Source organism: Lepidochelys kempii, chromosome 24, assembly GCF_965140265.1.
Source record: "Lepidochelys kempii isolate rLepKem1 chromosome 24, rLepKem1.hap2, whole genome shotgun sequence".
NCBI classification, from domain to species: domain Eukaryota; kingdom Metazoa; phylum Chordata; order Testudines; family Cheloniidae; genus Lepidochelys; species Lepidochelys kempii.
This window is the reverse complement of record NC_133279.1, coordinates 3,549,685-3,576,895: the sequence shown is the minus strand read 5'-3', so window position 1 is coordinate 3,576,895 and position 27,211 is coordinate 3,549,685. Positions and strand designations below refer to the sequence as shown.

The 27,211-nt window shown below is 55.1% G+C and overlaps 1 protein-coding gene across 12 annotated transcripts in view; it reads right to left on the bottom strand.

Moving 5' to 3' along the window:
* The window catches only part of ARHGEF11 (Rho guanine nucleotide exchange factor 11), an 85,752-nt gene that overhangs the window by 15,108 nt on the left and 43,433 nt on the right, over nucleotides 1-27,211 (bottom strand). For 5 of the 12 annotated variants that reach the window (XM_073323600.1, XM_073323602.1, XM_073323606.1 and 2 more), the window contains 25 exons: nucleotides 24,916-25,014; nucleotides 23,296-23,345; nucleotides 23,130-23,187; nucleotides 20,895-21,073; nucleotides 20,627-20,698; nucleotides 19,929-20,048; nucleotides 19,326-19,380; nucleotides 17,821-17,897; nucleotides 16,579-16,716; nucleotides 15,226-15,300; nucleotides 14,352-14,453; nucleotides 13,557-13,655; nucleotides 12,874-12,916; nucleotides 11,690-11,786; nucleotides 11,426-11,548; nucleotides 10,742-10,765; nucleotides 8,828-8,972; nucleotides 7,438-7,537; nucleotides 6,047-6,076; nucleotides 3,656-3,782; nucleotides 3,284-3,463; nucleotides 2,367-2,414; nucleotides 1,768-1,955; nucleotides 1,379-1,525; nucleotides 250-329 (listed from right to left, as the gene is read on the bottom strand). In XM_073323600.1, the coding sequence (XP_073179701.1) occupies nucleotides 250-329; nucleotides 1,379-1,525; nucleotides 1,768-1,955; nucleotides 2,367-2,414; nucleotides 3,284-3,463; nucleotides 3,656-3,782; nucleotides 6,047-6,076; nucleotides 7,438-7,537; nucleotides 8,828-8,972; nucleotides 10,742-10,765; nucleotides 11,426-11,548; nucleotides 11,690-11,786; nucleotides 12,874-12,916; nucleotides 13,557-13,655; nucleotides 14,352-14,453; nucleotides 15,226-15,300; nucleotides 16,579-16,716; nucleotides 17,821-17,897; nucleotides 19,326-19,380; nucleotides 19,929-20,048; nucleotides 20,627-20,698; nucleotides 20,895-21,073; nucleotides 23,130-23,187; nucleotides 23,296-23,345; nucleotides 24,916-25,014 (2,456 nt within the window). The remainder of the gene's footprint in view (nucleotides 1-249; nucleotides 330-1,378; nucleotides 1,526-1,767; nucleotides 1,956-2,366; nucleotides 2,415-3,283; nucleotides 3,464-3,655; nucleotides 3,783-6,046; nucleotides 6,077-7,437; nucleotides 7,538-8,827; nucleotides 8,973-10,741; nucleotides 10,766-11,425; nucleotides 11,549-11,689; nucleotides 11,787-12,873; nucleotides 12,917-13,556; nucleotides 13,656-14,351; nucleotides 14,454-15,225; nucleotides 15,301-16,578; nucleotides 16,717-17,820; nucleotides 17,898-19,325; nucleotides 19,381-19,928; nucleotides 20,049-20,626; nucleotides 20,699-20,894; nucleotides 21,074-23,129; nucleotides 23,188-23,295; nucleotides 23,346-24,915; nucleotides 25,015-27,211) is intronic. The other 7 variants (XM_073323609.1, XM_073323599.1, XM_073323610.1 and 4 more) reach the window with 5 other exon arrangements.

The following is a 27,211-nucleotide window of genomic DNA, read 5'->3' as shown; positions in this document are numbered from 1 at the left end:
AACTCTGGATATTCTTGCTATCCCTAGAAATGTCCAGTACCTCTCTGAACCCTGCTAAGTTCTTGGCCTCAACACCATCCAGTGGCAGGAAGTTCCACAGGTTAATCACATAGCAAATGAAAAAGTCTTTCCTTTTATCGGTTTTGAATGTGCCATCTGTTCATTTCATTGCGCAGCCCCTTGGTCTCCTGCATCAGGAGACAGGAAGACCCCCCAAACCCACCATCCCGGTAGTTCTCCCGGCCCTACCCGAGAAAGCATGAGATCCCCGATCTCTTTGATGATTGGTCCTTCTTCTCGGAGCTTCTTCATGGATTCAGACAGAGAATCTGAACAAGGACGGGAAGGGGGAACGGGGACAAGTAAAGGGGGAGTGAGGGAAAGGAGAAAGAAATTAAATACGTCCTCTTCTAATGAGGAGTGGCAGCATCCACCTTCCCCAGGAGATCTGCTGACCTACATTCCACATAGAACGTTCATACATTTTAGATGTAACCGACCGCCATACACCCGACACCGTACAGCCAGCCTCTCTCGTCACGTCCCTGTGAGCTCCTCACCCCTAAATCCTTTCCAACAGCCCTTCTGGCGCATGTCTCCTATGCTCAGCCGCCAGCGGATACCCCTAGGAGCAGTGGCCATTCCTGGAACAAGCTGCCTCCATTCTCAGCAGCAGGTGCACAATTACAGAGAGGCATGAACAGGCCCATCTCAGTCATTTACTACCAAGAGGCTGCAGCTACCTTGGCTTGTACATTTAACGTGTCTGCCCCAGATAGCCACACGCAGCCCTCCTATTGTCTGGTACTGGAGCCAGCCTGGAGAGCTGACTGTAGAGACAACAGGGAGCATCTACACAGCCAGCAGAAGAAAGTCCGAGCGGCCAGGTCGACAGACTCGGGATCGTGGTCCGGTGCTAAAACTGGCGGTGTTGACGTCAGGCTCTGAAGACCATGGGGTGAGCCGGAGCCACAGCATGGCTATTTTTAGCCCCATGAGCCCGAGTCTGCAGAGCCGTGTAGATGCCCCTCTAGAGTCCCAGAGTTCAAGGCCAGAAGAGACCAGCAGAGCAGTTAGTCTGACTGCCTGTGGATCACCGCACACCAGGCCAGCAAACAGACGGAGATCAAAGCGTCACAGCCCCCGAGGGGAGACCATGCTCAATCCCCTTCGGGACCGGCCGCTGGCAGTGAAAATGAGACAGCAACAGAAGCGTTAACGTGGGACACTCGGGATTCAAATAGCTGTTCTCTCCGCAAACCCCAGGGGGTGGCAGCAGGCTGCACCAAGTGGGTCCATGGGCCACCTTAAGGAGACAGGCATTGGGGATTCCTAGCCCTAGGGGGTGAAGGAGACCCCAGGGAATTCAGTCTCTTACTGTGGATGTCGATCAGGTCCGGGAGGTTGGGAAAGAGCAGCCCCAGCTCCTCCCGTGACAGCAAGCTCTCCCTCTTCAGCCGCTGGTAGAAGAGGACGTCCAGAACTCGGAGGATCCGCAGGTGAGACGCCTCCGTGGCAAAGAGCTCTGCTCCCAGGTGGGAGAGAGGGAGGGGTTCAGAGACAGGCCAGCTCTCAGCTCCAGCAACCCGCCAAGGTAGTCGGGGCCCCACACTTTAAGCAAAGCCACCAAATGTACCAGCTCTGTCCTTCCCCAGATCTACCCCGGCACCCGCACACAGGGCCTGCCATTCCCACCAGGGACCAGTCCCTCCCGCGGGGGTGCTGTCACCACAGCCCCTAGGGAACAGGAGCAGCAGGATTCCTCACCGTTGATCACCTCCTGGCGGTCTATCTCCCTGTGGCTCAGGTAAGCCATAACGTCCCGGCCGACTGTATGCTGCCAGTTCTGAGAGTCCGGTTCCGGCTCCAGGTCCGACAGCTGGCCCAGGTCATCCTCCAGCAGGTGGGGGAGGAAGGAGTCGGTGCCGAAGCCCAGATTGGGGGACTCGATGCTCCTGGGAGGATATTGGATGGGCGGTTGGGGGGAAGGTTACTCCCTGTAGCTGTGCATGGACCCCATGCGGTGTCCCTACCGCACTCCCAACCCAGCCGACATGCAGCCAGCTTCTGCTTGCAGCTCGAACCTGGGACCTTCACCCCGAAGAGCAGAAACCGCTAATGCTTGAGCTAAAGGGCTCACCCAGGGCTGACCCAGCCACTGGGGACGGGGGGAGAGAGGGGTCCACAGACTCTCCTTCACCCCCAACCCCATTGTCCTAACCCGTACAGTCATTTGGAAGTCAGACACAGGCGGGAGAACTGGCTCAAACTGGGGCGTTTCAGGGGATTCCAGGCAGCTTGGCTGTACCACGAAACCCAGCTCCCCCACCCCGGCCCTGGAGCATGCAGAGCTCGGGGTCACTCACCTGCGCCCCATCTTGGGCGTGTAGGGAGGAGTGGGGTTTTCCAGGGACCTGGGGACGCAATTGAAAATTGCACTCAATCCTCGAGCAATGGTATCCCGGTGACCTTTGCCCTCCCACACTGCTGCATCACAGCTTACTGCACGCCAGCTGCTGTTGCGGATCAGCCCGAGGCTGCCAAGAGGGGCTGGCTGGGATTTGGGGGGGGGGGGGGCACAATTCCCTAGGCTCCCTCTGAAAATCACAGGCACAAAGACAGCCTGGGGAGCAAACTTCTGCAGGATTGGGGCCTTCAAGTGCGAGTCACTAGGGGTGGAACCTGGCCTCTATCAACCAGGTAAAAAACTTTCCGAGGGGGGTGGGGGTGGGTGGCGGTTTCCTCAGGACCAGCTGACAGTCCTGGGGGGTGCGGCGCAGGGGGTTCAGCCACTTTTTAAAATGGGATCTAGACCCCTAAATCTCTCCGACCATTTCGGGAGCTTCCCCCTCTCCATTGCTGGATAAACTCTGCGATGGAACCCCAGCTGGCTCACCTGCCCGCCCGCCCACCCACCCACCCGGCTTTCAGCCCTTCCCCGGGCGGCTGGGCTTTCTCGTTCCAGCGTCATATGAACATAAGAACGGCCCTACTGGGTCAGACCAAAGCTCCATCCAGCCCAGTATCCTGTCTTCTGACAGTGGCCAATGCCAGGTGCCCCAGAGGGAGTGAACCTAACAGGTAGGGATCAAGTGATCTCTCTCGATTAAAACAGCAGCTTTGTTTTCAAACCTGAGCGGCGACACTTTTGGCTGGGAGCTCATGAGAGTTCAGCTCCCAAATCCCACTGGAAATCGGGCCCCTTTGAAACTGCCAATAGAAACAGATGAGAGGCACCATACGGAGGCCTTTGTCCCCCTGCCCACGGGCTTGGGACTCTGACCTCGTGGACAGGCTGGAAGCTGAAGACGACGCCGATTGGTGAAGCCGCGTGGCCTCTGCTGCAGCGTCCATGTCCACGTCACTCCGAGACCGTGGCACGTTCTCCGCCTTGCGCGATTTCTTCATCTCCTCCCGCCCTTTCAGGCTCTCCGACCGGCCCAGCTTGACCTCAGACCTGGAACTGCACAAGGGAGCGAGGTTGGCGAGACGCGAGAGCCACCTGGATTTCACACCGGCTGGAAGAGCTGAGAACGCACACGCGTGTGGGGAAGCAAGCTAGAACCTGTCTCATTAATCTAGAGCCCCAGGCCCAGCAGGGAGCTAGAATCTGTCTCATTAATCTAGAACCCCCCCGCCCCCACAGCAGCCCTACCTGTCCGAGTCCAGCAGCTCTTCAGGGAAGCTGCCGGTGGAGAGGCGCTGCGTGCCAGGCTCCTGGGACTCACAATGCTGGTTGTTTTCAAAGTGCTGGATGATGTTCCTCACATTGCCAGGTTTGACTGGTGGGACGGGGGAGTCGGGGACAGGAGGACAGACGGACAGACATGAGACATAGGTACTGACGGCTGATGGCTAAATCGTTAATCCACAGCCCATTGCATAGCCCCCTAGGGGCTAAATATATCCTAGCAGCAGTGAGCCCGGCCTCAGCAGTTTGACCCTCTTGGGTCTGGCTAGTCTCCTAGGGTCTGGAGATGCCTGGTGTGGGGTGGGCGCTTCTGGGGTTCTGGGAGGCAGGGCAGCTCCCCTGTCTCTACCATGAGCCCCCAGCTACCACCCCCTACCTCTGCACAGACGGCGCATGAAAAACCGCCAGCTGGAGGTGCTCGGCAACAGGGTCTGAAATCAGTGCGGCCCCGTAGTGACTGCAAAGCTGAAATACATCTGGGTGGCCTGGCACTAAACCAGTGACTTGATTATGGGGAGTTTTCAGGACACCCCTGGTTTGGGAGGGTCCCCCCAAAAACTCATCCGTCTCCCAATGTTCGACTGGGTTTCCCTGCAGAACCAGCCTACTCAGTGGACAGGCTGCAGAGTAAATCACATAGCAAGAGGAAGCTGAGCAGGTCATCTACACAGGAAACTTGCACCGATTTGGTCCACCTGGTGCAGATCCGTGTGTGGACGCTCTGATTTCGGTTTAGCTTCAACTCGTTCCCATCCAAATTAAGAGCATCCACTCAGCCTCTCACACCGGGGCATCTCCTCCAGGCCAGGTTGTCGCCTGGGGATCCTAGCACTGCTGGTGGCTACTATGCAGGGGCTTACAAAGCAGAACAGATCTACAACCTAGAGTACTATAACCTAGTGGCAGGTGCGCGGCATATGAAATCAGGGCAGGAGGGAGCGTGGGGTGGGTTACCCCGAAAGCCTGGAGGTGTCTTAGACACCCACTTCTCTCCATATCGCACCTGATGTTATCCATTGCAGACTCTGTTCCCCCCCTCCCCGGCTTAAAAGGTTCTCCAGAGTCCAGTCCTGACAATGTGCAAACGTTAACAGCCTTGTTATCTAATAGAGAGAGAGAGAGCTTCTTCCCTGAGCCAATCTGCTGCCTCCCTCTAGGAATGCAGATGACATTTATATGGCACTCATGTCCTACGGCATCCAGGCACTTAGCTAGACAGGTGCCTTCCATCCCAAAAGGTCCCATCCCACTATACAAGCATTGGCCTGAACCTTCCCTGCAGCACGGCCCCTTTGCATGGCCGTTCAGTGAAAAGGGGCCTTGAAGTGGAGATAAGTTAGTTATACCCACTGCTTGGGCAGCAAAGAAATGGCTTATACGGGCCACCTGGGACTGAGATTTCAGGCCCTAAGATGAAACTGATCCCTACACAGTGGCCTGTTTTGAGTTGGACCTTCCGCCCAGGGAGCATTTCAGCCTACGTTTCTCTCGCAGTTTGTAACAGCTTCGGGGCAGAAGGAGAACGACCTGTCTACTGGAAACCGCAGGGAGAGTTTAAGATCTAACTGGCCCAATCTGAATCTGGCCACAGCACGGTGTGAAAAAACCTCACTCTGCAAATGCTCACGTCTCGCATGCAGCTGGGCCTCTTCTGCAGGCATAGCGCACCCTAGTGCCAGGACAGGGTCTTGAGATCGGTCCTAAGGCAGGAAGTGCGCCCCCTACTGGACCAGCCACCCCACCCCGCAGCACAGCGCCCCCTAACATGAGCCTGGGGCACAGGAAGCAGCACTGCCTCTGAAAGGAGAGTGCCGACTAGGTACCACTGTCCATTCAATTCCTGAATGGACAAGAGGAAAAGGAGAAGAGGGCAGAAAACCAGGCAGCCTCAAAGGCACAGGAAAACAAATCACCCAGGAGCGAAGGAAACAAAGGCCTTGAGCCTTAGAGCAGAAGGATTTTGACGTACGAACGAACCAGCTCCCAGTGAAGTCAAGGGAAAGACTCCCATCACCACCTTTCTATCAGTCGATCTCAAAGAACTTTAGAAAACAGGCCAGTACATGAACACCTCATTTGCCTAATGGGGAAACTGAGGCACAAAGTAGGGCCATGACTTGCCCCAGGTCCCCCAACATGCCAGTGGCAAAGCTGGAACTAGAAACCAGGTATTTTGAGTCCCAGTACAGTGCTCTGTCCACTAAGCCTCCCCTCCCCAGCCCCGCCCAAACGCCAGCGATGCCCGCCCGCCCCTGATGCTGCAGTGCAATGAGGTGGGAGACCTTTGGGGAAAGCCTCGCGTTAAAAAATTAAACAAACAAAGCTGAACACAAAAGAAAAGAAAAGGCCTTTTACCTTCCACAGGGGACAAAGGGACATGAAATGCTGAAAGGAAAAAACAATGAGATGTCAAATCAATCCTGCATTTCAACAAGGAAGGAGGTCAGAAGGGTGTGTGAGCTGCACAATGAGAACTCAAAGGAGGAAATGGAAAGCAAAGGCAGTGAAGAGACACACAAACACTTCTCCCGTGCTCCCCAAAGGGAACACGCACACGGCTCTGACTGTATGGACAGTGCTGTATCTGTGCATGGTGCTTGTAACATGCATGCTCAGAACTGCACATACAACCTTTGGAAGAAGTTTTTAGGATGGTCTCAGCCCAGCTCCTTTTTCGCAGGAGCAATTTTGCACCCCCCACAAACCACATCAGCTTTCTGAACAACCCACCCCCCCGCTGCACCCCCCTTCCCATATAACTACCGGCCAAAATCGAACCATGTCTGGTGGGATTTTCCAACGCACCCAGCGCCGGGCGATTTCTGCTCCCCTTGAAAGCCCCCACTGATTCCCCCGGAGTAGCTCCCTTTTGAAAACCCCCGCCCATGGGCGCTCAGCAGTTTGAAGGGATGGGTTTTCAGTGGCAGACACACGTGGGTGAGCATGCGATTTCTGTAGGGGCTGCTTTGACGAGCGGAAACCGCACCCACAAGCACGGGCAGGTGTGTGTGAGATTTAATTAGAGAGTTGTGGGTTGTCTACCCCAGGAGCTATCCCTAACTCCACACGGTGCAGGCACGGTCAGTCTGGAACAGCTGTTACCAAATCGCTCTCTCCTAGGGCAGACACAGTTTATACAGGCACGAACGTGGCTTGTGCCGGAACAGCTTAGATTGGTTCTCCAAGCAAAATAAGCTACGGGGGCAAAAGCACTTGTGTGCTCGCATGACCACATCTACAAAATTTAAAAGAATAGACCGGGCCTGAGAGTCAAAAAGAAGAGAGAGCTCACGTGAGAGTTCCTGCTGGGATACAGCGGAGAGGGGGAGAAGGGTTGAAGACACATGGAGAGACTCCTCAGGCATCACCTACATCGGGATTTGACGCAAAGTCCGAGCGGAAGAAAGTTTTACACTAATGAAGTGCAGCCTAGCTGGACAGCAGCGTAAGTGGCCCTGGTGCATGTCACGTCTAGGGCAGAGGTTGACACTCATGCAGCCGTGCCCCTGGTTCAAGTCCCGGCATGGACAACGCCTTACACTTCCCAAAACGTTGATTCTCAGGCAGCCAGCCAGATGAGATGACTGCCTCCGGGATGGGGAAATGGCTACTCCATCGTACCCAGGAGTGGCGCCCCCTACTGGCTCGGGCACTTCACTCGAGAGTCTCAAAGAACCCAGCTCCCCATCGGGCATCTCCTGTAGTACTTGTGACCCACAGCGCCCCCAACACAACCCAGTACTCACTACTCTGGGAGGAGCTTTTGGGCTTCCCGATGTACTTCAGGATGGGATTGCGTTTCTTATCCTCCATCGCGTCTTTGTCCTTCTTCGTGCTGCTGCTCTGCTGAGACACACGCGGTGAGAGTTGGGGAAAAGGTCTTTGCAAAGGAGGCAAGTTAACTCCCAGGGCAACATGAGCTAAATCAGCAGCTGCATTGAATTTGCAAGGAAGGAAACTGAGGCACGGTGGGGCCAGGGCTGGGAGATGGGGTTCCAATCCCCACTGACTCGCCCCGGGGTCCTGAACAAGTCACTCTGTGCTACAGTTCTCCCCACATCTGTGCAATGGGGGTCAATTACACTGGCCCACTTTTCTCAAGGGTACAGTACTTGATACCTTTCTGCTACATGTCTACCAGGATGCTGCACCTGCAGCAACTTCAAACTTCCCAGGAACAGCATGGACAGAACTCTGATCCGCCTGCTCTGAAAGTCCAAGCCTCTATTACTGGAGCGAATGGAGAATCTACATTTGTTGTTAGAAGTATAGGGCCTATGACACAGTGGAACAGTTCCGATTCAAACCAGGAGGGGGCAGCAGTATGTAAACAAACCAGCCAGTTTATTACAGTACAACACAATTCACTTTGTTTATACCGATGGGTACGCATTCCTGCGTGCCTAAATTCACCAGCAATACCTCACTCAGCCTTGTCTTCACCCTCCAATTAGAGAGGGCAAGCAGCTGCCAGTCACATTTAGCTTGTGTGAGGCGCTTTCGTTAGTTCCCACACAAATGGAGGCAAGGCTCTGGCGTCAGCCTGACTTTGCACAAGGTCTGCTACACAAACCACCCCCACTCCCATCCCAGAGTGAAACACCAGGCACCGGGACCAAACGGCGGGAGGGAGAGAGACAGTGGAAAGGGGGTGGGAGGAAGGGAGATGGAGGTGAAGAGATACTGGGAGGCTGCTCTGGGCAGCAGAGGAGGTGGCTCTTGCACCAACAGATTGTGCAAAGGGACAGAGCGGAAGGTATGGCGAGAGGAGGCCAGGAGACACAAGAGACCCGATTCTCCCCCACCCTGGGGCTCTGTGTGGTCGTGTACACCGGTGCAAAGTGCCGTCAAATCAGAAAAAAGGCCACGTTTTGTGCCCACCTTGTCCAGGTGCAAGCGACGGGGCATCCCGCCCAAGGGCTGTGGCTGGAAGGTAATTCTGAGCTGGCTCCTCAAGGGAGCCTTTGGAGTTCACCTCCCCAGGGATGGGGACTAGGTGCTCACACACATTTCTGCAGGGGACCTGGGGCTCGGGGAGGCCGTGGAGAAAAGAACTGCACTAGGCCAGGCATGAGGAGCTGACAGCACTGGGAAGAATCCGTTCAGAAAAGGGAACGTGGCCAATGCCCCACTCACCTTCTTGGCCTTGGGGAAAAAGGGCAGCCACTTGTCCTTGTCTGGGAAGGCCTGGGACTTCTCACTGGTGCTGGCTGGCCGGGCCTCCCGCATCCGGATTCCTGTGTGGCTCATGTAGGTGCTGAGGGCAAAGGCCATGGGGGAGCTGGAAGAGAGGAAAACACAGACACGCTGCAGATCATCCAGGACAAAACACCAGCACCGGCGCGTCAGGCGACTGGCCTAGTCTGGCCACTGCAGGGATAACTGGCCGGAAAAGAGCCGGCGAGAGGCTCAAAGCCACCGCAAGGCGTGGACGGGAGTATCCGCCCACAGCGCTCCAGAGAGGTGCGGGGAGCCCTGGAATTCCCACTGTCCAACGCTCCCAAAGCACCGGGGCCTTCCCAAGGAGAGCACCTGCAGCACTGTGAGGGCGGCTGGCGCTTTGCTGACAGATGTTAGAACCCCTGGGCCCTCACCCGGCAATCCTGGCTCGCCTGGGCAACCCTTATTCCGACGAGCAGGTGCAATCAACAGGAATAGCCGGGGGGAGTCGAGATTGCAGGGTCAGGCCTGGAGTGGTTTCACATACTTTACAAACATGGACTGATCCTCATGACAGCCCCTGTCTGCTCTGTCCTCATTTTACTGCTGGGGAAACTGAGGCACGGGGCAGGGCAATGACTTGCCCACGGTCACACCCCGCACCAGTGGCAGCCCAAAGGGAACTGTCTGTCCAGGCGCAAAGGAGACAGACATCCCAAAGGGTGCCACAATGGTCTCATACGACACTCAGCATCTTGCCGGCCAGCCCCCGAGTCTCCTTAGTCAGGGGAAAGGGGCAAGTCAGGTTACAGCTTGACTCCTGCATGACTTGCCAACTCAGGAGAAAGGCTCTTTGCCGCAAGACAAGCACACTCAGGACAGCTGGATCGTGGAGGGTTCTCACTGCACCAAAGGCCCCTTCAGATGGGCAGCTGGAGCCGAAGCCTGTTGCCACACTCCAGCTTCTCCTGCCGTAGCTCTGGTTGAGAGATCCAGTCACCAGCAAACGGCTCCGAGCAGCAAGGGAAGGAGCCCCCCCGCCTCCTAGTCACTTCAGCTCACGGATTGGACAGACGGGCTTGTGGCTAAAGCACCGGCCCCCCAGTTCTATCCCTGGCTCTTCCAGGGACACCCTGCATGACCCTGAGCAAGTCCTTAGCCGTGCCTCAGTTTCCCCATCTATCAACTGCCCTACCTTCCCCCTGCCCCAACCCAGGAGAGTTTCATTAATGTTTGCAACGCACCCCAAGATCCACCCTGTGTCCAGCACCGAAGGAGCTGGGCCTGGGGACCTTTTCTCCTGGAATTGCTTTCCAGGACATTGCGCTGTGGAATGGCTTTATTAAACAGAGAGCAGGTGCCCACCCAGCTCCAAGGCCAACTCACTTATGGGGCACGGAAGGACCCCAAGCATGAAACCCTCACTGCCGGTGTGATATCAGCAATGTCTCCCTAGCTCTGCGGAGCTCCCTGGGGGCTGTTTTTCCACAGAGCGGGGACGGTGGGGTGGGGGCGATGCAGAGGAGACCTCAGTGTGCATTTGGGGTGGGGAACCAGTTCTAGGGACAAATTTCTTCTTCCTGCTGCGACGCCGGGGCCAGTCCATGCCTTCTGCGATAGCAGGGGGCCGCTCTGCGGGACACTAGGACCCAGACAGACGCTCCCCAGCTGCCTCCACATGGGCCACTCATCCAGCGGATGACAAGTTTGTGCCACCGTTGCCTTGGCGTTGGGAGGGGAAAGAGTGATCTAGCAATGAGAGGACCCCCTCCCAAGCAATGCCCCACGTCCCCTCCCTCAGCTCTCCAGAACCCCACCCCCACAGCCACATCTGTATGGCACCATCACATCTGGATGCACACGACTGCTGGGTGCCAGGCCGACACTCACCTCCTGTCCTCTTCGTATTTCGACCTAGAGCAGGGAAAGAGGGAAGGGGTGTGAGAAACCAGGCCACCTCCGTAAACCACCATTAATCTGCCTGATCTGAGCCCAGGAGAAGGATCTGAGCCCAGGAGAAGGGACGATGTCTCAGACCTAGCCCTTCACGGCCATGACTCAAAGCAGCCGCACTAAAGGCGCATGGCCAGATCCTTTGGCGGTGTAAATCAGCAGAGCTCCTTTGACTGCAATGGGGATACAGCAATTTACACCTGAGAACCCCCCTACCCCACCCCCATATAGGGTCAATACTGCTCCAACCAGCACTGGCAAGAGGGGACAGGCCAGGGTGTAACAGATCAGGCCCCCGCAGCCCCACGTCTGCTCCTTCCCCCTGTCCCCGCACACCAGGAGCCCATTCCTTCCACCGCCCCACACACTCAGAGCCTGCTCCTTTCACCTGCGCCCCCACCACCACAGAGTCCTAACTGGACTTCAGTGGTAAAGCCATAGTGCCCAGAAGCTCGCAGGAGCGGCCCTGGGATTAATGTACCAGGCGGAGCTGGGTTCCGCTCCCGCTCCCACAGTTGCACCCCGCTGCCGGAGCCGCTCCCGATCTCTGCTGGTGTCAGTGGGCCCAGATCCAGGCTCGGTCTGGATCGCACGCCCGACGGGGACCCGCTTGGCACTCACAGTATGTCGCCCAGCTGAGCAAGCTGCTTCTCAGCCACCTGCCGCTCCTTCTGGGGATCTCCGTCCAAATCCAGCAGGTCGTTTTCTCCATACAGGCTTCCCAGCCCCATGGTGCGCTTCGTCCTGTGGACAGACAGAGGGCCACAGGTCAGCCCCATGAGCCTCTGTGGGACAGGCAATCACCCCATCGAAGAGCTGCCCAAGATGAGGGTAAGCGAGACGCGTGGGCCTGGCCATGGAGCAGAGGCAGTGCGAGGGCCTTACCTGTAGTCCTGGATCTGCTCCTGGATCTCGGGCATCGCCGCGCCCTGAGCCTCGGAGAAGGCGCTTCGGACGTCCTCCCCATTCCGCAGGCGAGACTCTGGAGCCGCGGACGGGAGACAAGAGGAAAGCGCGCTCGTTATCAGCCGCGCTCGGCAGGGGGGGCACGGATGGCCCGGGGCACCCGCAGCATCAGGCGCTGACATGACGTGTTCCAGCTGAGGACCTCACCAGGCCTGCCAGTCAGGCAGCTGATTTCAGGGGTGCATGCCCCAGCAGCAACGGTGGGTGCTCAGCACCCCCACTAGCAGCCTCCAAGTTAAGGCCTTGTCTACCCTGGGACTTCTCCACCTGGATTCCTACCTGCAGGGGAGCTGCACCATTGCAAACCCGAATGCTCCGGGGCAGCCCCATTGTACCCCTCGATTAGCAACAGCACAGCTCACCAGGGTTCCAAGCAGGAGAAAGCCACCCTGGCGCAAAAAGCAACTCTGTCTGTTTGCATTGGGGCAGCTACACCTGGGTGCTGGAGTTGGGGGCAAATCCAGGCCTGAGCCACCCAACCCTGCCTGCAAGACAGGTATGGTAAGACAGACAGGCAGCATGGCCCGGTGGAAAGGGACTTGGGAACCCTGGCTTTTCTTGCCAGCTCTGCCACTGGCCTGCTAGGTCACCTTGGGCAAGTCACTGCCTCGCTCTGTGCCTCAGTTTCCCCTTCCGCCCTCTATCTAGTTCAATTTTAAGCTCTTCAGGGCAGGGACTCTCACTCCCTTTGGTCATGCACAGTGGGGCCCTGATCTCAGCTGGGACCCATTAGGCACAGCCGTAAGTCTAATTAATAGTAATGTCCTCAGCCCTGTTTTACAGATGCTGTAACTGAGGCTCATACAAGGGAAGCGACTTCCCCAAGTGAGCCAGGAAAAGAACCCAGGAGTCCTGACTCCAACTCGAACCACACGGCGATGTTTCCTCCCTAATGCAGTGCAATATGAAGGGGGGAGCAAGGTCTCTCCCACGCAGACAGTCCTTCCTCAGGGAGGTTCAGAGCATGTAAAGAGTTCTGCACTCTAATAAAAGGGAATCTTTGATTTAAAGCAGCCGGTGGTCCCTGATGCCGAGATCTAATGCTGCTGCAGACACTGTCCTGCTTCAGCATTGCCTCAGAGGTCACATACAAGCGCACTTACCGATTTCAGCTAGTAACTGCTCAGACACCTTTATTCTCAGAGGCTAGGAGGGAAAAAACAATGCAATTAGGTCTCCAGTAATTATTATTATTATAGGTGTGCCAGGTCGGAGGATAGGCACGGGGGGAGTGCTAATAAAGCCTGCATGCGCTTTGCTCAGCAGCTTCTGTATTTAAAAGACCAGAGCTCAGAATTTCACACCAACTTAAACAACCCGATTAAAGCGTCACCTCTTGGCACTCAACTAACGAGTCCCTGTAAAGCACTATATTTTCTACCACCATGCCTATTAAGCAACAAGGGGAAAAAATCACTTCTCTCGGAAAAGGCAACAGCCAAAACCACCCATCCCAATTAAAGCAGGCTGCCGGGCCTTGTCTGTATTGGCTTTTCCTCCCGCTGCGTAGCTACACGGGTGGCAAACATCGGCGCAGACACTGTTTACAACAATGCAACACAGTTTGCACCAGGGTAATGCAAAGCACATCTTCTCTGGAGTTTGCCTCAGTGCAGCTATGCTGGTGGCAAAAAACCCAGGGGGCACAAGGCCTTGGTTAAAAGTTTTCCACACTGGGAGGCTGAATACATGGAAAGTTAGATCGCGAAGCCACACTTTAACGGTCTTCTCCTATGGGAGGAAAGCCCCATACTCGCTGGCAATGCAGCCAAGTTCCCACACTCACCGCGGTCTTCTCCAAGAAGATGTTCCAGATCTCCTTCCCCAACGCCCGGGAATCCTTGGAGTTCATTTGCTGGCAAACTTCTGCGCACAAATAGAAGAGCTGGAAGGATGGGGGAGAGAGAAGAAAAAGAACCAGAGATGAAGAAGGAAGGAGAAACACTTAATAAAGCAGCAGCGAATCCCTCCAGGAAACAGGACAGACTGTAGGAGACCTCTACAAGGGCAGATTGTGCCCTGTGCTGGGGGGAGGAATCGGAGTCCTGGGACGGCATTTCCACCTCTCACGCCTGCGTAAGTCCATTGACTTCAACAGTACACACCAGCACGACAGCAGGGGTCGGACCCAGCACTGCCTTAGCCCCACCAGTGTATGTATCTGTCGGGCCTTTGGGGCTCCTGGGCAGGACTAAGCGCAAGTAGCTACAGTCAGGACTTCATGGGCAGTCAGCAAACAACACGGACCCCAGAAAATGGAGTGGGCGTGGTAAGAAATGCACTGCCTTACGCTGGAGTGCTGCCCTCTTGGATCCAGGGAAGAGCGAAAGGATAGGACCTGGTCCGAAGCCGGTGGCCATCAGTGCGTGATTTCAGTGGGCTTTGGATGAGGGTTAGACAGAGGGTGGGAAATGCCCAAAATCCCCCATCACTCCACTATATCTGCACTCCCGAGATCAAGTCAGTAGCCACCCCCAGTGCTGCAGGATGCTTCTGCTCCTGCGGCGAAGCCAGGGTCTCCGCACCCCCACCCCACAGACAGGCAGTTGCAGTAGCTGATGAGGGCGTGTTTCGCTCTTACCAGGGGGCTTGGATCTGCCTGGGAGAAGATGTAGCGCAGGAAGACGCCCAGGTGAGCTGGTCGGGATTTGAGCTTCCCCAGGTCCTGGAAGAGGGTGTCACACTGTGGGGGGAGGGCAGGGAAAAAGCCATTCAAGCTGGGAAGAGCAAAGGGCAAGGAACAGGCTCCCCATTCAGCTAAGGCCTTGATGAAACTGGCGTTTGCCTCCTTCCAACCACTGGGGTCGCTGCAGCAGCTACTCCCCAGGGCAGGCAGGGGAGCGGCTATTAGCCAGCACAGCCAATCCAGCTCCGGAGTCAGACTCCACCCTTGCAGCTCTGCCTGCTTGCACAGTGCAGCTACCTGGCACAGGGGCAAACCCTCAGGCTAGGCTAGGCCTAAGATAGCCAGACCCGGCCAGCAGAACAAGGGTTCCCTGTATGCTGCCTTCTACCCACTGGCCCTTGTCATCAGCTCCACAAGACGTGTGCAAAGTGAATAGGACACAGCATGGAGTGGGGCAAAGGTTTGGTGGGCGCAGGGGCTGGGAAGCCCCTAGCAAACAATGCGCTTGGCCCCGAGCACGTGCCAATATCATCCCAGATCTGGAGTGGACATCTGTAACCGCACTGCCCTACCTGCGGCTTCCAGCAGCTGGAGCATGCTCCTGCTGGTAAAGCCAGGAGGTAAGATCTGGGGACACACTCGACTGCACTCCCACTGAGAGCTCCAACTCCCAGCCCCCCCTGCTCTGACCACTAGACCCCACTCCCCTCCTAGAGCTGGGGACAGAACCCAGGAGTCCCAACCCCTACTCCCCGGCACAGCTGCTGCGGTTGCTGGTGACACCAACAGGGTAAATACAAAGATGGAGGGATGCCTTGGGAGCTGTTACCTCATTGTTGAAATACCCCGGATCGTAATCTTCCTCTGGCCCGATGATGAGAGGCCTCGGCATCCGGTCCGAACCCTGAGGAGACAGGGCCAGGCTGGGACACGGCCACCCCAACAGTAGCCACAGCTAACAGCCCCGATTCGGCCTTCAGTAACTCTAGGCTCCCCCTTCAATGGGGGGCTTCACTGGGGCCCCCTTCGCTCTCAGCTACTACGTGGCTGGCACCTCACGAAACAAGCAGTCAGGACCTCAGTTTGTCTCTCATCCCACAGACATGGCCAGCCGTAGCACTCTGGGGTCAGCACTGACCCCAGGGGGAGAGCGTCCCCACGGAGCCCCACACCTCACTCCCTGCAGCACACTGTGTCATGGGGTCAGCACTGACTCCAGGGGGAGAGCGTCCCCACGGAGCCCTGCGCCCCACTCCCTGCAGCACACTGTGTCATGGGGTCAGCACTGACCCCAGGGGGAGAGCGTCCCCACGGAGCCCTGCGCCCCACTCCCTGCAGCACACTGTGTCATGGGGTCAGCACTGACCCCAGGGGGAGAGCGTCCCCACGGAGCCCTGCGCCCCACTCCCTGCAGCACACTGTGTCATGGGGTCAGCACTGACCCCAGGGGGAGAGCGTCCCCACCGAGCCCTGCGCCCCACTCCCTGCAGCACACTGTGTCATGGGGTCAGCACTGACCCTAGGGGGAGAGCGTCCCCACCGAGCCCTGTGCCCCACTCCCTGCAGCACACTGTGTCATGGGGTCAGCACTGACCCTAGGGGGAGAGCGTCCCCACCGAGCCCTGCGCCCCACTCCCTGCAGCACACTGTGTCATGGGGTCAGCACTGACCCCAGGGGGAGAGCGTCCCCACGGAGCCCTGCGCCCCACTCCCTGCAGCACACTGTGTCATGGGGTCAGCAGTGACCCTAGGGGGAGAGCGTCCCCACGGAGCCCTGCGCCCCACTCCCTGCAGCACACTGTGTCATGGGGTCAGCACTGACCCCAGGGGGAGAGCGTCCCCACGGAGCCCCGCGCCCCACTCCCTGCAGCACACTGTGTCATGGGGTCAGCACTGACCCCAGGGGGAGAGCGCCCCCACGGAGCCCTGCGCCCCACTCCCTGCAGCACACTGTGTCATGGGGTCAGCACTGACCCCAGGGGGAGAGCGTCCCCCATTAAGTTACTCACCCCGCTCTCTGCTGCAGTTTGGGTGCTGATCAGACCCACCCCGATGAGATCACAGCCCAAGGCAGAACTGGCTACAGCCTGTCGCTGTCAATCGGACTCAACTCCACAGAGCTGGACAAGGGAGCGGGCGCAGGCCCAGCCACTCTGCCCGGGACAGCTCGCCCCAGCCTCACCTGCTCCACGACGGGCAGAAAGGGCGTGTCCGAGCCTTGGCGGCAATGGTGGTGGAACATCTTGGAGGTGATGACCGGGGAGGTGCGCGGGCTGTCGAGGCCGGGGTCGGAGAGAACGGAGTTCCGGTTCAGAGAGATCTGCTCAAGACAGCAATCATCTTACGACATTAGCAACCGAGAAGGGGGCAGCCGGGGAAACCCCCAGGGACAAAAGCAGTGCCAGGCCAGCTCAGGCTGAGAGTACCAGGCTGTGTTGACTCACGTGCCTCCCAGGTCCAAGGGACCAGTGGCCAAGGGACCAGTGGCCACATCAAAGACCAAGGCCAACATCTAAACCGATCCTACAGCATGCCCAAATGCGAGGGAGGGTTGAACCAAATTAACAAATCAATTTCTAAACCAGTGTAATTAGATCGGTGTGCACACCTGACACCCGCTCCCAGGCTCAACTTCCGGCCTTCCCCCACGCTGCCCCCTGACGCCTCCACTCTTCTCAGTAGTAACCTGCAGACACCTCCCTCCCCTGCGTCTGGCCGGTCTTATTGACACTGCAAATTCCTGGGGCTAAGTTGGGTACTCTTACCCATGCTCTGGGAAGCACCATGTCAATCTGTGGCTCTATATAAAGTCCCAGACCAAAAAAGACTAAGGGGGGAAATTTCCTACTTAGGACAAGATTCTTAAAGGCGTTTCGACACTTATGGGGATTTTCAAAAGGGTCTAAGCCTGCAACACCCACTGAGAGTCCCTCTAGGCACCTAAATAGTTTTAAAACTCTGGCCCTGGGACATTCTGGACAGCGGTACCCTCTGTATTGAGGGAGGAGAAGGCTGAGAGGATGGATCAATAACTGAACGGGAAGAGACTTCACAGGGATGTTGCAATGATCCTAAACCCTGACCCTTAGAAACCCCAAGACATTTAGAGTGACGGCTGTACTTACAAGATATCCAACATGCTAAGGTACGAAACCTTCACTCTGCCTGCAGGGACCCCCCTTGCAATAACACCAGGATCCTGATTTGGGGTCTGGGATTCCCAGAGTCGATTAGACTGATTTTAAATGATGTCTGATTTTTCCAACCCCCTGCACTTAGTGAGTGCTGGAGGTTTGGGGGACAGAAGCTACTTTTCCAACAAAGCACAGAGGTCGACTCTCTGCTCTACACGCAAAATGGACCTGGCCCTTGGCTCGGGAACAGTGAGCAGCACCTCCCTGATGCCCTTCTGTGCAGCCCTCACCTCGCTCACCGAAGGGAACCGCTCGGTGCCCGAATCCAAACCACTGTCGCCGTCCTGAGAGTCCAGAGAGAGGCGACCTGGGAACGGAGGAGACACGCAGATGGAGGCCAAATTAAACCCCACAAGAGGATCAATGGCAAAGGAGACACTGAGCGATGGGAGAGGGGGCAGAGCAGTCCTCAGTCTAGACCTGTGGACCCACCTCCCCACATTCCCTTTGCCATCTCCTCTCCTCTGATGACAGAAGGGGTAGATCTGTGGGCTGGCTGAGATCCCGCAAGAGAATCAGACTGAGAATGCTTAAGGCAGGTTCATGCAACCCCAATTTTGGCCTCTGATAAGGGAAGAGAAGCTCTGGTCTTTACCGGGGGTTACAACTCGTTAGAATCCCGGACAAGGGCCAGAGGCAAAGGAAAGCAGAAAGCCACATGCAAATGTGACTAGTCCTACAGGCTTCGAGACCGGAGCTCTGCTGGGCACAAGATGGGAAAGCAACGCTGGGCAGCAAAGGAGGAGAAAGAGGGGGAGCCACACGGGATGTGTAGAGTGTGAAAAGGCAAAGAGCAGCGGACTAGAGCGAGGCAGGAGATGGTTTTTCTATCCCACAAAAATTTGCAATTAAAAAAATAAATTTCCCCATTCCAAATTGGGCCCAAAAGTTGAAATCTCTAACATTTCCGCAAATATCAAAATAAAATAAAATTCAGCGCGGGTCAGTCGACACCTTTTCTTCCAATAATTCTGAAACATCTCATTTCGATTTCAACCTTTTAAAAAAATGATTTTACGACAAATTAACTGAAATTTCAAAACAAAAACGTTGTTTCAAAGTGGAAAATGGAACCTTTCGTTTTGAATCCCATCTCCCACCCCCCAAAACCAGGAAATTGGCTGAAACCAACCCTTTCCCACGAACTGTTACGGTTTCAACAAGTTTACATTTTCCGGTGAAAACACGTTTTGAGGAAACCTTCCCGCCCGGCTCTCCAGTGGACACTAGCAGAGGGATAACCCTGGGGCGGAGGAGAACAGGGATATGTGCAGCGTTTATCTACACCGAGCCAGGTGGCCGTCACAGGGATGCTGGCTGCAAACACTCGTGTCTCTTTACAACACATCCCATACAGCAATGCGGTTGGGCAGAACTAAAGTGGCCCTGCACCGGTGCATTCTGGGAGTCCGGGAGTCCCTCTCCTATAGCACGCAGCAGTGTGACTGTTGGGAACAAAGACTTCTGGGTAATTTCCCAATGCGAGGAACTCCTGAACGGGGACAGTTACAATGCTCGTAGCTTCCCATCTGCGCCGGAGAGATGCTATCACAGCCGAGCCGAAGCCCTCATCGCACCCAGTGCAAGCAAAGCTTGTCAAATGCCTGGGATAGCTACAGCGTCCGGAGACAAGGAGCTGCAAGCTGAAGTCGCCCAGACCAATCGTCTGTTGCGAGGGCGGACGGATGGTAGCAGCAGGTATGCACAGCTGCATGTCAACAACAGCACGACTCACCTTCTGTCCCCTGGAGACTGGCTGAGCCGGAGTTGCAGCACGGCCGCCCCAAATCCTACAATTGAAGGATACGGAGGGGTCAGTGTTGTTAGCCCTGCTTTACAGGTGGGGAAACTAAGGCACGGAAAGGGCCAAGAGTCTGGTCTATCAAGGGGGCAGACCAGCTGCCTTGAATTTCAAGAGGGGCTCTCAGCACCTCCAGGGCTATGAAGCTGTCACACAGAGTCTGTGGCAGAGCTGGGAAGGGTACCCCAGAATAGGTCACGCGGGGGGGTGTGTGCGGGGGTGTTCAACCAGTTCATGCACACACAGCGCCGCACTTCCTCACTAGCCCTGCTGAACTGGTTTCAAGCCTTCACCTAACCCATTTCACCCTCTAGGTACCTACCCCCACAGTTCACGGCTCAGCCCCCAGGGGCAGTGCATTCTGGGAGATTTCACACTGCAGGAGGGCACGCCTCAGCTTGTCCATCTCCACCACGGGACTAAACCCAGTTCAGGCTTCCCCTGGCACCAACTTCTGAGGAGGGGGGAGTGTCAGGGAGGAGAGGGGGGGAGTCACATGACATTTAGAACCAGGAAGTAAGGATTCCTCTTGCATACCACCGAGCTGCTTGTTTCCTGTCGGATCTTGAGCTGCAACTGGCTGACCCTTCTGCGCGCCCCCTCGATCTGTTCCTCCAGCGTGGTGGCGGGGTTCCGGCTGTACACCTCGCAGAACCGCTGAGCAGGGAGACAAGAAGGGGGATGAGGTTACAGCCAGCCACACTGAGGGGAACCGGCATGGGGTGCAGAGCACGGAGCGGGGGCTACAAAACAAAATAAGGCGGGGGAGGGAGGGATGGCTCTGATCAATACCCTGGTGTAGCTTCGGTGTAACCGCACCTGCTGCTACAGGGCATCAGCTGGTGGCCAGGGGGACGAGGAAGAAAATACACCTCTCGTCCCCCAAAGATTGTACAATTGGCCTCACACTTTACTGTGGGGCGGGGAAGGTTCCTCTTCCTTGGAAACACCAGTCACGCCATGGACGGAGGCAGGAGCCTGGATTACATGGAACGGAGGTCTGAGCCGCACGGCAGGAAGGAGAACCAGGAGATTAGTTGGAACAATTGTCTTCTCTGCTACAGGCAAGATATCAGAGGAGACGGCCCACTGGTTTGATCCGACATGAAAGATTGGACTGGAAGGAGCAATAGTCCGCTCCAGGATAAGCAAAGAGGCCTAGCAGCATACTAGACAGGGCGAAGGTCTGCTCCAGTGTGGCTCACCATAGGAAGGAGACAGCCAATGCACCGTACCTGTAACTCTGCCTCCTCCTGTCTCAGCATGTTGCGGAGGATCTGAGTCGCATGCTTTTGAACTTCTGGGTCCTGCGATTTGGAACAGACGTGGGCAGAGTGAGGGGACGGACAGAGCTTTGCTTTCATCTCCCCATCTTTCCCCCCCCCCAAGCCCCCTCGAGTGGAGCAGCGCTGGAGAGACGCAGCAGACTGAGGACCCCGCTTTCCCATCCCCCCAGGAGATCCAGGACAAACCACCCACAGGAGCGCCGCTCCATCCGGTTACCTGCAACGGTTTGGGTCCTGTGATGCGCTGTGGTGGAGGCAGCGGTGGCGGGGAAGGTGGCGGGGGGCACAGGGGTGCAATCCCAGGCGCCCCCGATATGCTCACGTCTTGCTGAGGACTGGAGAGCACCACTGAGGGAGGAGGAGACCCCAGGAGGGTCAGCGCAACGTAGGCACCGGCTGGAGAAGAAAAGGAGCATGGGTGGAGAGAGAGACCCACTTTATAACTAGCCAGTGGATGAGGATTTAAAATGGGGGGATCACGGCATCTAGAAGACACCTGATCATTGCCTCCCCCCACCCCAACCCCAAATCCACAACGCAGGAGTCTGAAACAGATGGAGCTGCAACCGAAGCTGATCTTAAGGGTACGTCTGCACTGAAAATGCAACAGTTGCACTGCTGTACACTCACGACAGTGACGAGAGGGCTTCTCCCCTCGGCGTAGGTAATCCCCCTCTCCGAGAGGCAGTAGCGAGGTGGCTGGAAGAATTCTTCCATCAACCTAGTGCTGTCCACACCGGGGGTTAGGCTGACGGAGCTACGTCTCTCGGGGGTGGATTTTTCACACCTCTGCGAGACACAGGTGTTCAGTGTAGACCAACCCTTAGATTAAAACGGTGGGTGATTTTCCCTCCTACCCTCAGCATTAGGGTTAATTCAGGTCACAGACGCTAGCCCACTGCACCCTATACAGGGCAGGAGGACAGTACACCACCAGCCTTAGGAGCATTCGTAAAGCGTACCCAGGAGGCAGCCAAGGCACATACTAATCCCTAGTTTTTATCTTGTGCTCTTCATCCATACACCTCAAAGAGCTGTACAAAGGGGGTCAGTATCATTATCGCCATTTCACACACGGGGAAACTGAGGCACAGAGCCCAAGGCTGCCCAGGTGTACAGGCCCCCATCAGCAAGGTGGTGTGAAGACTCAGGGTCCTGGTTTGAGTCCTCACCAAGCCCAGAGAGTACCAGGGTCTAAAACACCTTCCACCTCCTCCAGCTTGCTAGGAATCTCCTCCCACTCTCCCAGACAAGGACCCATGCATCCATCACCTCCCAGGTGGAGTACTGTTATCTGTATCTGAAGACAACGGCCACGCTCCAGCTGGTGCAGAATGCAGCTGCCCACCTTCCCCCGGCTTAGGCCACCGTGAACACATCTCAGTCTGTTCCCGATGCCAGTTTAAGGCTTCGGTCCTAATCGTCAAAAGCAACTGGTCAAGCCCCAGCGACGTTCGAAGACTGAACTTCAATCTGTGACCCATGGCGACAACGATGCAGATCACAAAACGCAAGACAATGGGCACGAGACCAAGGGTCAAAGCATTCCCGGGGGAGGAGACTTTGCTATGAAATGGACGTCCAGAGGAGACGGAGCAAATCCAGAGTCAGACCGCCTTTAGGGGATGCCGAAAAACCTTCCTCTTCCATAGCGAGGATGACACCACCTTGCCCCCCCCACCCCGTACCTACAAACCCTGAAACAAACCAGCCAACACAACCAAAACCCCACCCTAGTCAAAGCGTTTACCTCTCCACAGGAGAAGAGCCAGACACCCCATGAAGTCCACTGGAGACTTCACTACTGGCTATTTGCCCAGCCGCTATGGTGACGGGCAGCCATATAAAACCCTGATGCAGACAGATGGATAAATAGAGAGCACTGTAACGCAGGGTGGGGATGACCAAATCGGCAAGGGAAGGGTTAAACTGTTCTTGGAAGTCCCTTCAGGAAAGGGATGGGAAGTGACGTTCTCCAAAACAGCTCCTCCTGCAATAACCATAATGGGAAGCCGCAGAGATCTGGCTGCGCCCACCGCTCTATTGACTGCTCCAGCTCGCAAATGACTCCCCTTCCCAACGCCGTTGGTCAGCGAGGCTCGCCAATCAGCACATTTTACATCAAGCACTTTTTAAACATGGGATTGTTGGCGTTTTCCACCCGGGAGACCAGACGCCCCAGTTTGTGCATGGAACAGGCACAGCGGTGACAGCAAGCTTCCCCACACCAGAGCACCTCAGCCCCATCCTGGAGAATCCCCTGCCTCTCCGGCGGAGAAGAGAGCTCAGTGAGCCTGCTCATTTGGTCTCTCCGCTCTGCTCTTAGCCTCAGGGCCCCCTAACCCTTTCCACAATACGCCATCCCAAAACTCTCCGCCACTAGAGACCGGGGCTGGCCTATAACCAGCGACCTAGCGGGAAAAGGCCCCATTCACCCCTTCTACCTACTCACATTTGATGAGCTTCACCACCTCGAGATGGGAGCTGTTTGTCACCATTGTGCCGTTCACCTGCAAGAGGAGACAGACAGCCTCAGACCCGCAGCCCCAGCGCTGGCCCACAGAGCGAAGCACTAGGGAACACCCCCGGGAAGCCTCGGCTTGGGGTTTGCTGCTCACCTTGACGATCCGGTCACCCTCTTGCACCCCGGCCTTCATGGCCGCTCCTCCTGTAATGCAACAGGCAGAGGAAGGGAGTTACAGTAAATAACAATGTGCAGCCCCAGCAACATGAAAACATCCACAGTGCTCGCACCACAAGGCGCCAGGGGATTCAACACATTCCCTGCAACAGCATAAGTAGACGTTAGGGTCCAAAATCTAGGTTTTCCCTCCTCCTGTGTGGAGCTCTGTTTTATTCTATTCCATGTAGGTTCTTATATCGACCTCATCACTAATATCCAAGTGTCTTCCAGTAGTGCATTAAGCAACGTGACTACCATCTGCCATGTGTTTGTTCTCCTTTAGGGCTTCTGTCTAGGCAAGGGGATCTGTCCACACAAATCCAATTGCAGGATTGGGGCCTAAGCATCGGTAAAAGTAGCTTTATTATTTAAGCTCTTCCCCTGCCAATCCCCCCTTCTTTAATGCAACTGTTAAAAGTTTAAATACACTGAAAAATTCTCTGTTGCTAAAGCGAAGAGGAAATGTTTCCATGAGGTTCAATTCCAAACGGCAAGACTAGCAAATAAAAAAAAGGCAAAGAAGGAAAGTAAATTAAAGATTCTTTCAGCTTTAATGATCTCTCATTAAAGGCAACGCAAGTCAGAACGGAGGGGCATGTCTCTTTGCAGCACTGCACCCAGGATGGTCCTTTACCCCAGCACAAAGCGGGCGTGACTGCCCAGGACAGGGCACTAGAGAACCCGACTCACTTTGCACTAGTGTAAGTGACTGCAGAAGTAACAGGGCAGTGGGGAATCAGGCACACTGGCTGTCCTTTATTAAAATATTTGGGACTTGTCATAGGATTCATGCAAATGGAATCTATGCCCATCCAAAGTCCTGTTGAAGTCACTGGAGTCGATGCAGCGGGTCTCTCCATGCAGATCCCATTGCAGGATAAGGGGTTTGATTTTTATCTGTGTCCCTTTAAATCTGTAGGACTTTTCCTCCTTTATCTATCTGAATTTTTCCTGGTCTGAGTGTTAGTCTATTTTTTAGTGGGGGGGAGGGGGAGGCATCAGTTTGTAATAAGAGCAGCTCGCTGTCTATTGAAATCGTTGCTTCTAGCCCTGCCTCCCCTCAAAACCATCAGACAGCAAAAAGCTAAAGCACCTCTGCACCACAAAGCGCAGAGCAAAAGTTGCTGAATGTGTGTTTGCTGAGGGCTAGAAGGGGAATTCCCTGCGCCCATAGTCAGCAACCAGCTGCGATTATGTAACCTGCCGCTGTCCGGAGAGCAGAGACGGCACAACATGGGAACTTGGCTGTTGCTCTCGGGAGCCGCTTTTGGGTTAATTCCCACCTCTGGGTGCCCAAGCTGGTCAGAATCAAGACTCCCATCTAGACACATACATACCCCAATCCCCCACCACCATCCCAACCATGCTCTCACACAGCTTAATTCTTCTTCATCCTCCAGAACTGCTCTCTCTCTTGATCCAACAGGCTTTGCAAAGAAGGATCCCCCTGTTCCCTGGGGCCAGAGAGGAGCTGGGGGCCAAGTGAACTAGGGGAGTCCCATTCATACACAAATATCCGCGGCCCCCAAGAGGGGGGCACAGGGTAGCTGCTCACCTGGCCGGACAGACTGCACCAGGACGATCCGGTCCCCGCTGACAGTGAAGCCAAAGCCATGCTGATCCTGCTGGATGATGACACAGCGTTGGACCAAACCTTCAGCGGGGTGGGGGGAAAAAACAAATGAGGCATGAGAGGCCGGAGTTTAAATCCAGGCTCTAGGCTAGTTGTGGCTCCAATTCCAGACGGCCCATGGCTACTGTTCGTTCCCCGAGGCCAGGGGAAGACTAAGGCCCAGAAAACAGAATGCAAACAAACAAAACCCCACTCCCCTGAAATTAATTATTTGTTAACAAAATCCCATGACTTTTAATGTCAAACTCATAATTTGGGCGGGGCTTGAGAACACATTTTTGAACACGATGCTGGAGATCACAAGCAGAGATGTTCCTACCACACAGAGAGCCCAGGAGAGGGGAGTAGGATGGGTAATAAAGCAAAGCTCTATGCACCAGGACTCATGGGTTCTAGATTTCAGTGGCTCCATTCCCTTTTAAGGCTGCAGTGATGTTTTATCCAGGGATGGTATACCCTGGTACCAGCTGCCTTTCAGTCCCTAGATACCATGCTGGCTGCTGCTATATACGACACCTGGATAGATAGCCTAGACAGGACCTAATGGATCTTTTCTATCTCTAGCTTCTATGGTTCCTTTCCACCACCCTGAAAGCCAGAGATGCAATTATGCTCATTGTCGCTGTTAGGAATGCAGATGTTGTTAGTGATCATCAAGTGATGCAGCTTCTGTTGTTCATTGCAGTGCATGTAATGCTGACATCATTCTTGAGTGTCTGAGGTCCGGTTCAGAAAAATGAACAGGGCCTGAGTCTCCTTTCCACCGTGTTTCCACCTGTGCCATGCGAGTGTACAAAAGACTCCGGATTCTCCACTCACATTACACCAGTGATCCTGTTAGACACTCACTTTGCACAGGTATAAGTGACAACATGAAGTCGGGGCAGGGGAAACATCAGGCCTGATTTTGCACAAATGCAACTAATGACACAAAGGTGTGGGGAGGGAGTAAGAAATTGGACCCAGTTTTGCACAAGTGACAGAGATGCCACAAAGTCAGGGGCTCGTGTGTGTGCGCATGGGCGGGTGTGGGCGTGTGTGCAAATCAAATCAGTTCCTATCATCTGTACTCACAGTGGTCTTTGGAGAAGAAGGAAGTAACTTACAAACATGCAGTCTCGAAGTGGGAAACACACCAACGTGAAGCATGTGAATAAACTCACTTTCTGCGGTTCTGTGGGCTCCATCCCACACCCATGGGGTTCAATATGGAAGCAGGACTGGACCTATTTACCTAATCTCATAGGGCAGATAAATACTGTTGCAACTGAGCCCACAAACAGGAATTTCTGTCTGCCATATTCATCATCCCCCCACGGCCACAGCCGTGAGACTGTCTGGGCCCCTAGTCTCATTCTCACTTTTACAGTGCTCTGGCAGCGTAAAGGAAACGTAAAGTGGGTGTAACTCATCTGCACTCGTTTTGAGGTCCTTTATACTGCCAGCATGGTGTACAGGGACCTTAAGGTAACAGACTCAGACAACAGGTTTCCCACAAACAGAATGGTCAGTTCATCTGGCTACACTTTCTTTTGGTTCCTGTATTAAACAACCTGCTGTTCCCAAATTCTACCCCCTTTACCACACTCCTTTTTGTTCCCTTCAATTAATCCAGCCTTTTGAGGCCTCACTCATCAATGGTAGATTATTATATCCCCTCCCCCAAACTGCCATAGGATCCAAACGCCTCCCGAGCTTTTAGCCTCCAAATACCCCATTAGAGAGGAACGCATCAGAGCCATTTTATAGATCAGGGAAACGGAGGCCGCTTGAGTGACTCACCTGGAGTCGCACAGAAAGAGAATGCCGATTGAAAAGTCCCACGTCCCAGCCCAGTGCCTTAGCCACCAAGTGATCCTTCCTCTAGGCCAGCGGCTCTCAACCTTTCCAGACGACTGTCCCCCTTTTCAAGAGTCTGATTTGTCCTGAGTACCCCCAAGTTTCACCTCACTTTAAAATGACTTGCTTAAAAAACCAGACATAAAAAACCAGAAGTGTCACAGCTCACTAGTACTGACAAATTGCGGACTTTCTCATTTTTACCATCTAATTATAAGATAAATCAATTGGAATATAAATATTGTGCTTACCTTTCAGCGCACAGCACATAGAGCCATCTAAACAAGTCATTGTCTGTATGAAATTTTAGTTGGTACTGACTTCGCTAGGGCTTTTTATGTAGCCCCTTGTAAAACTAGGCAAATATCTAGATGAGTTG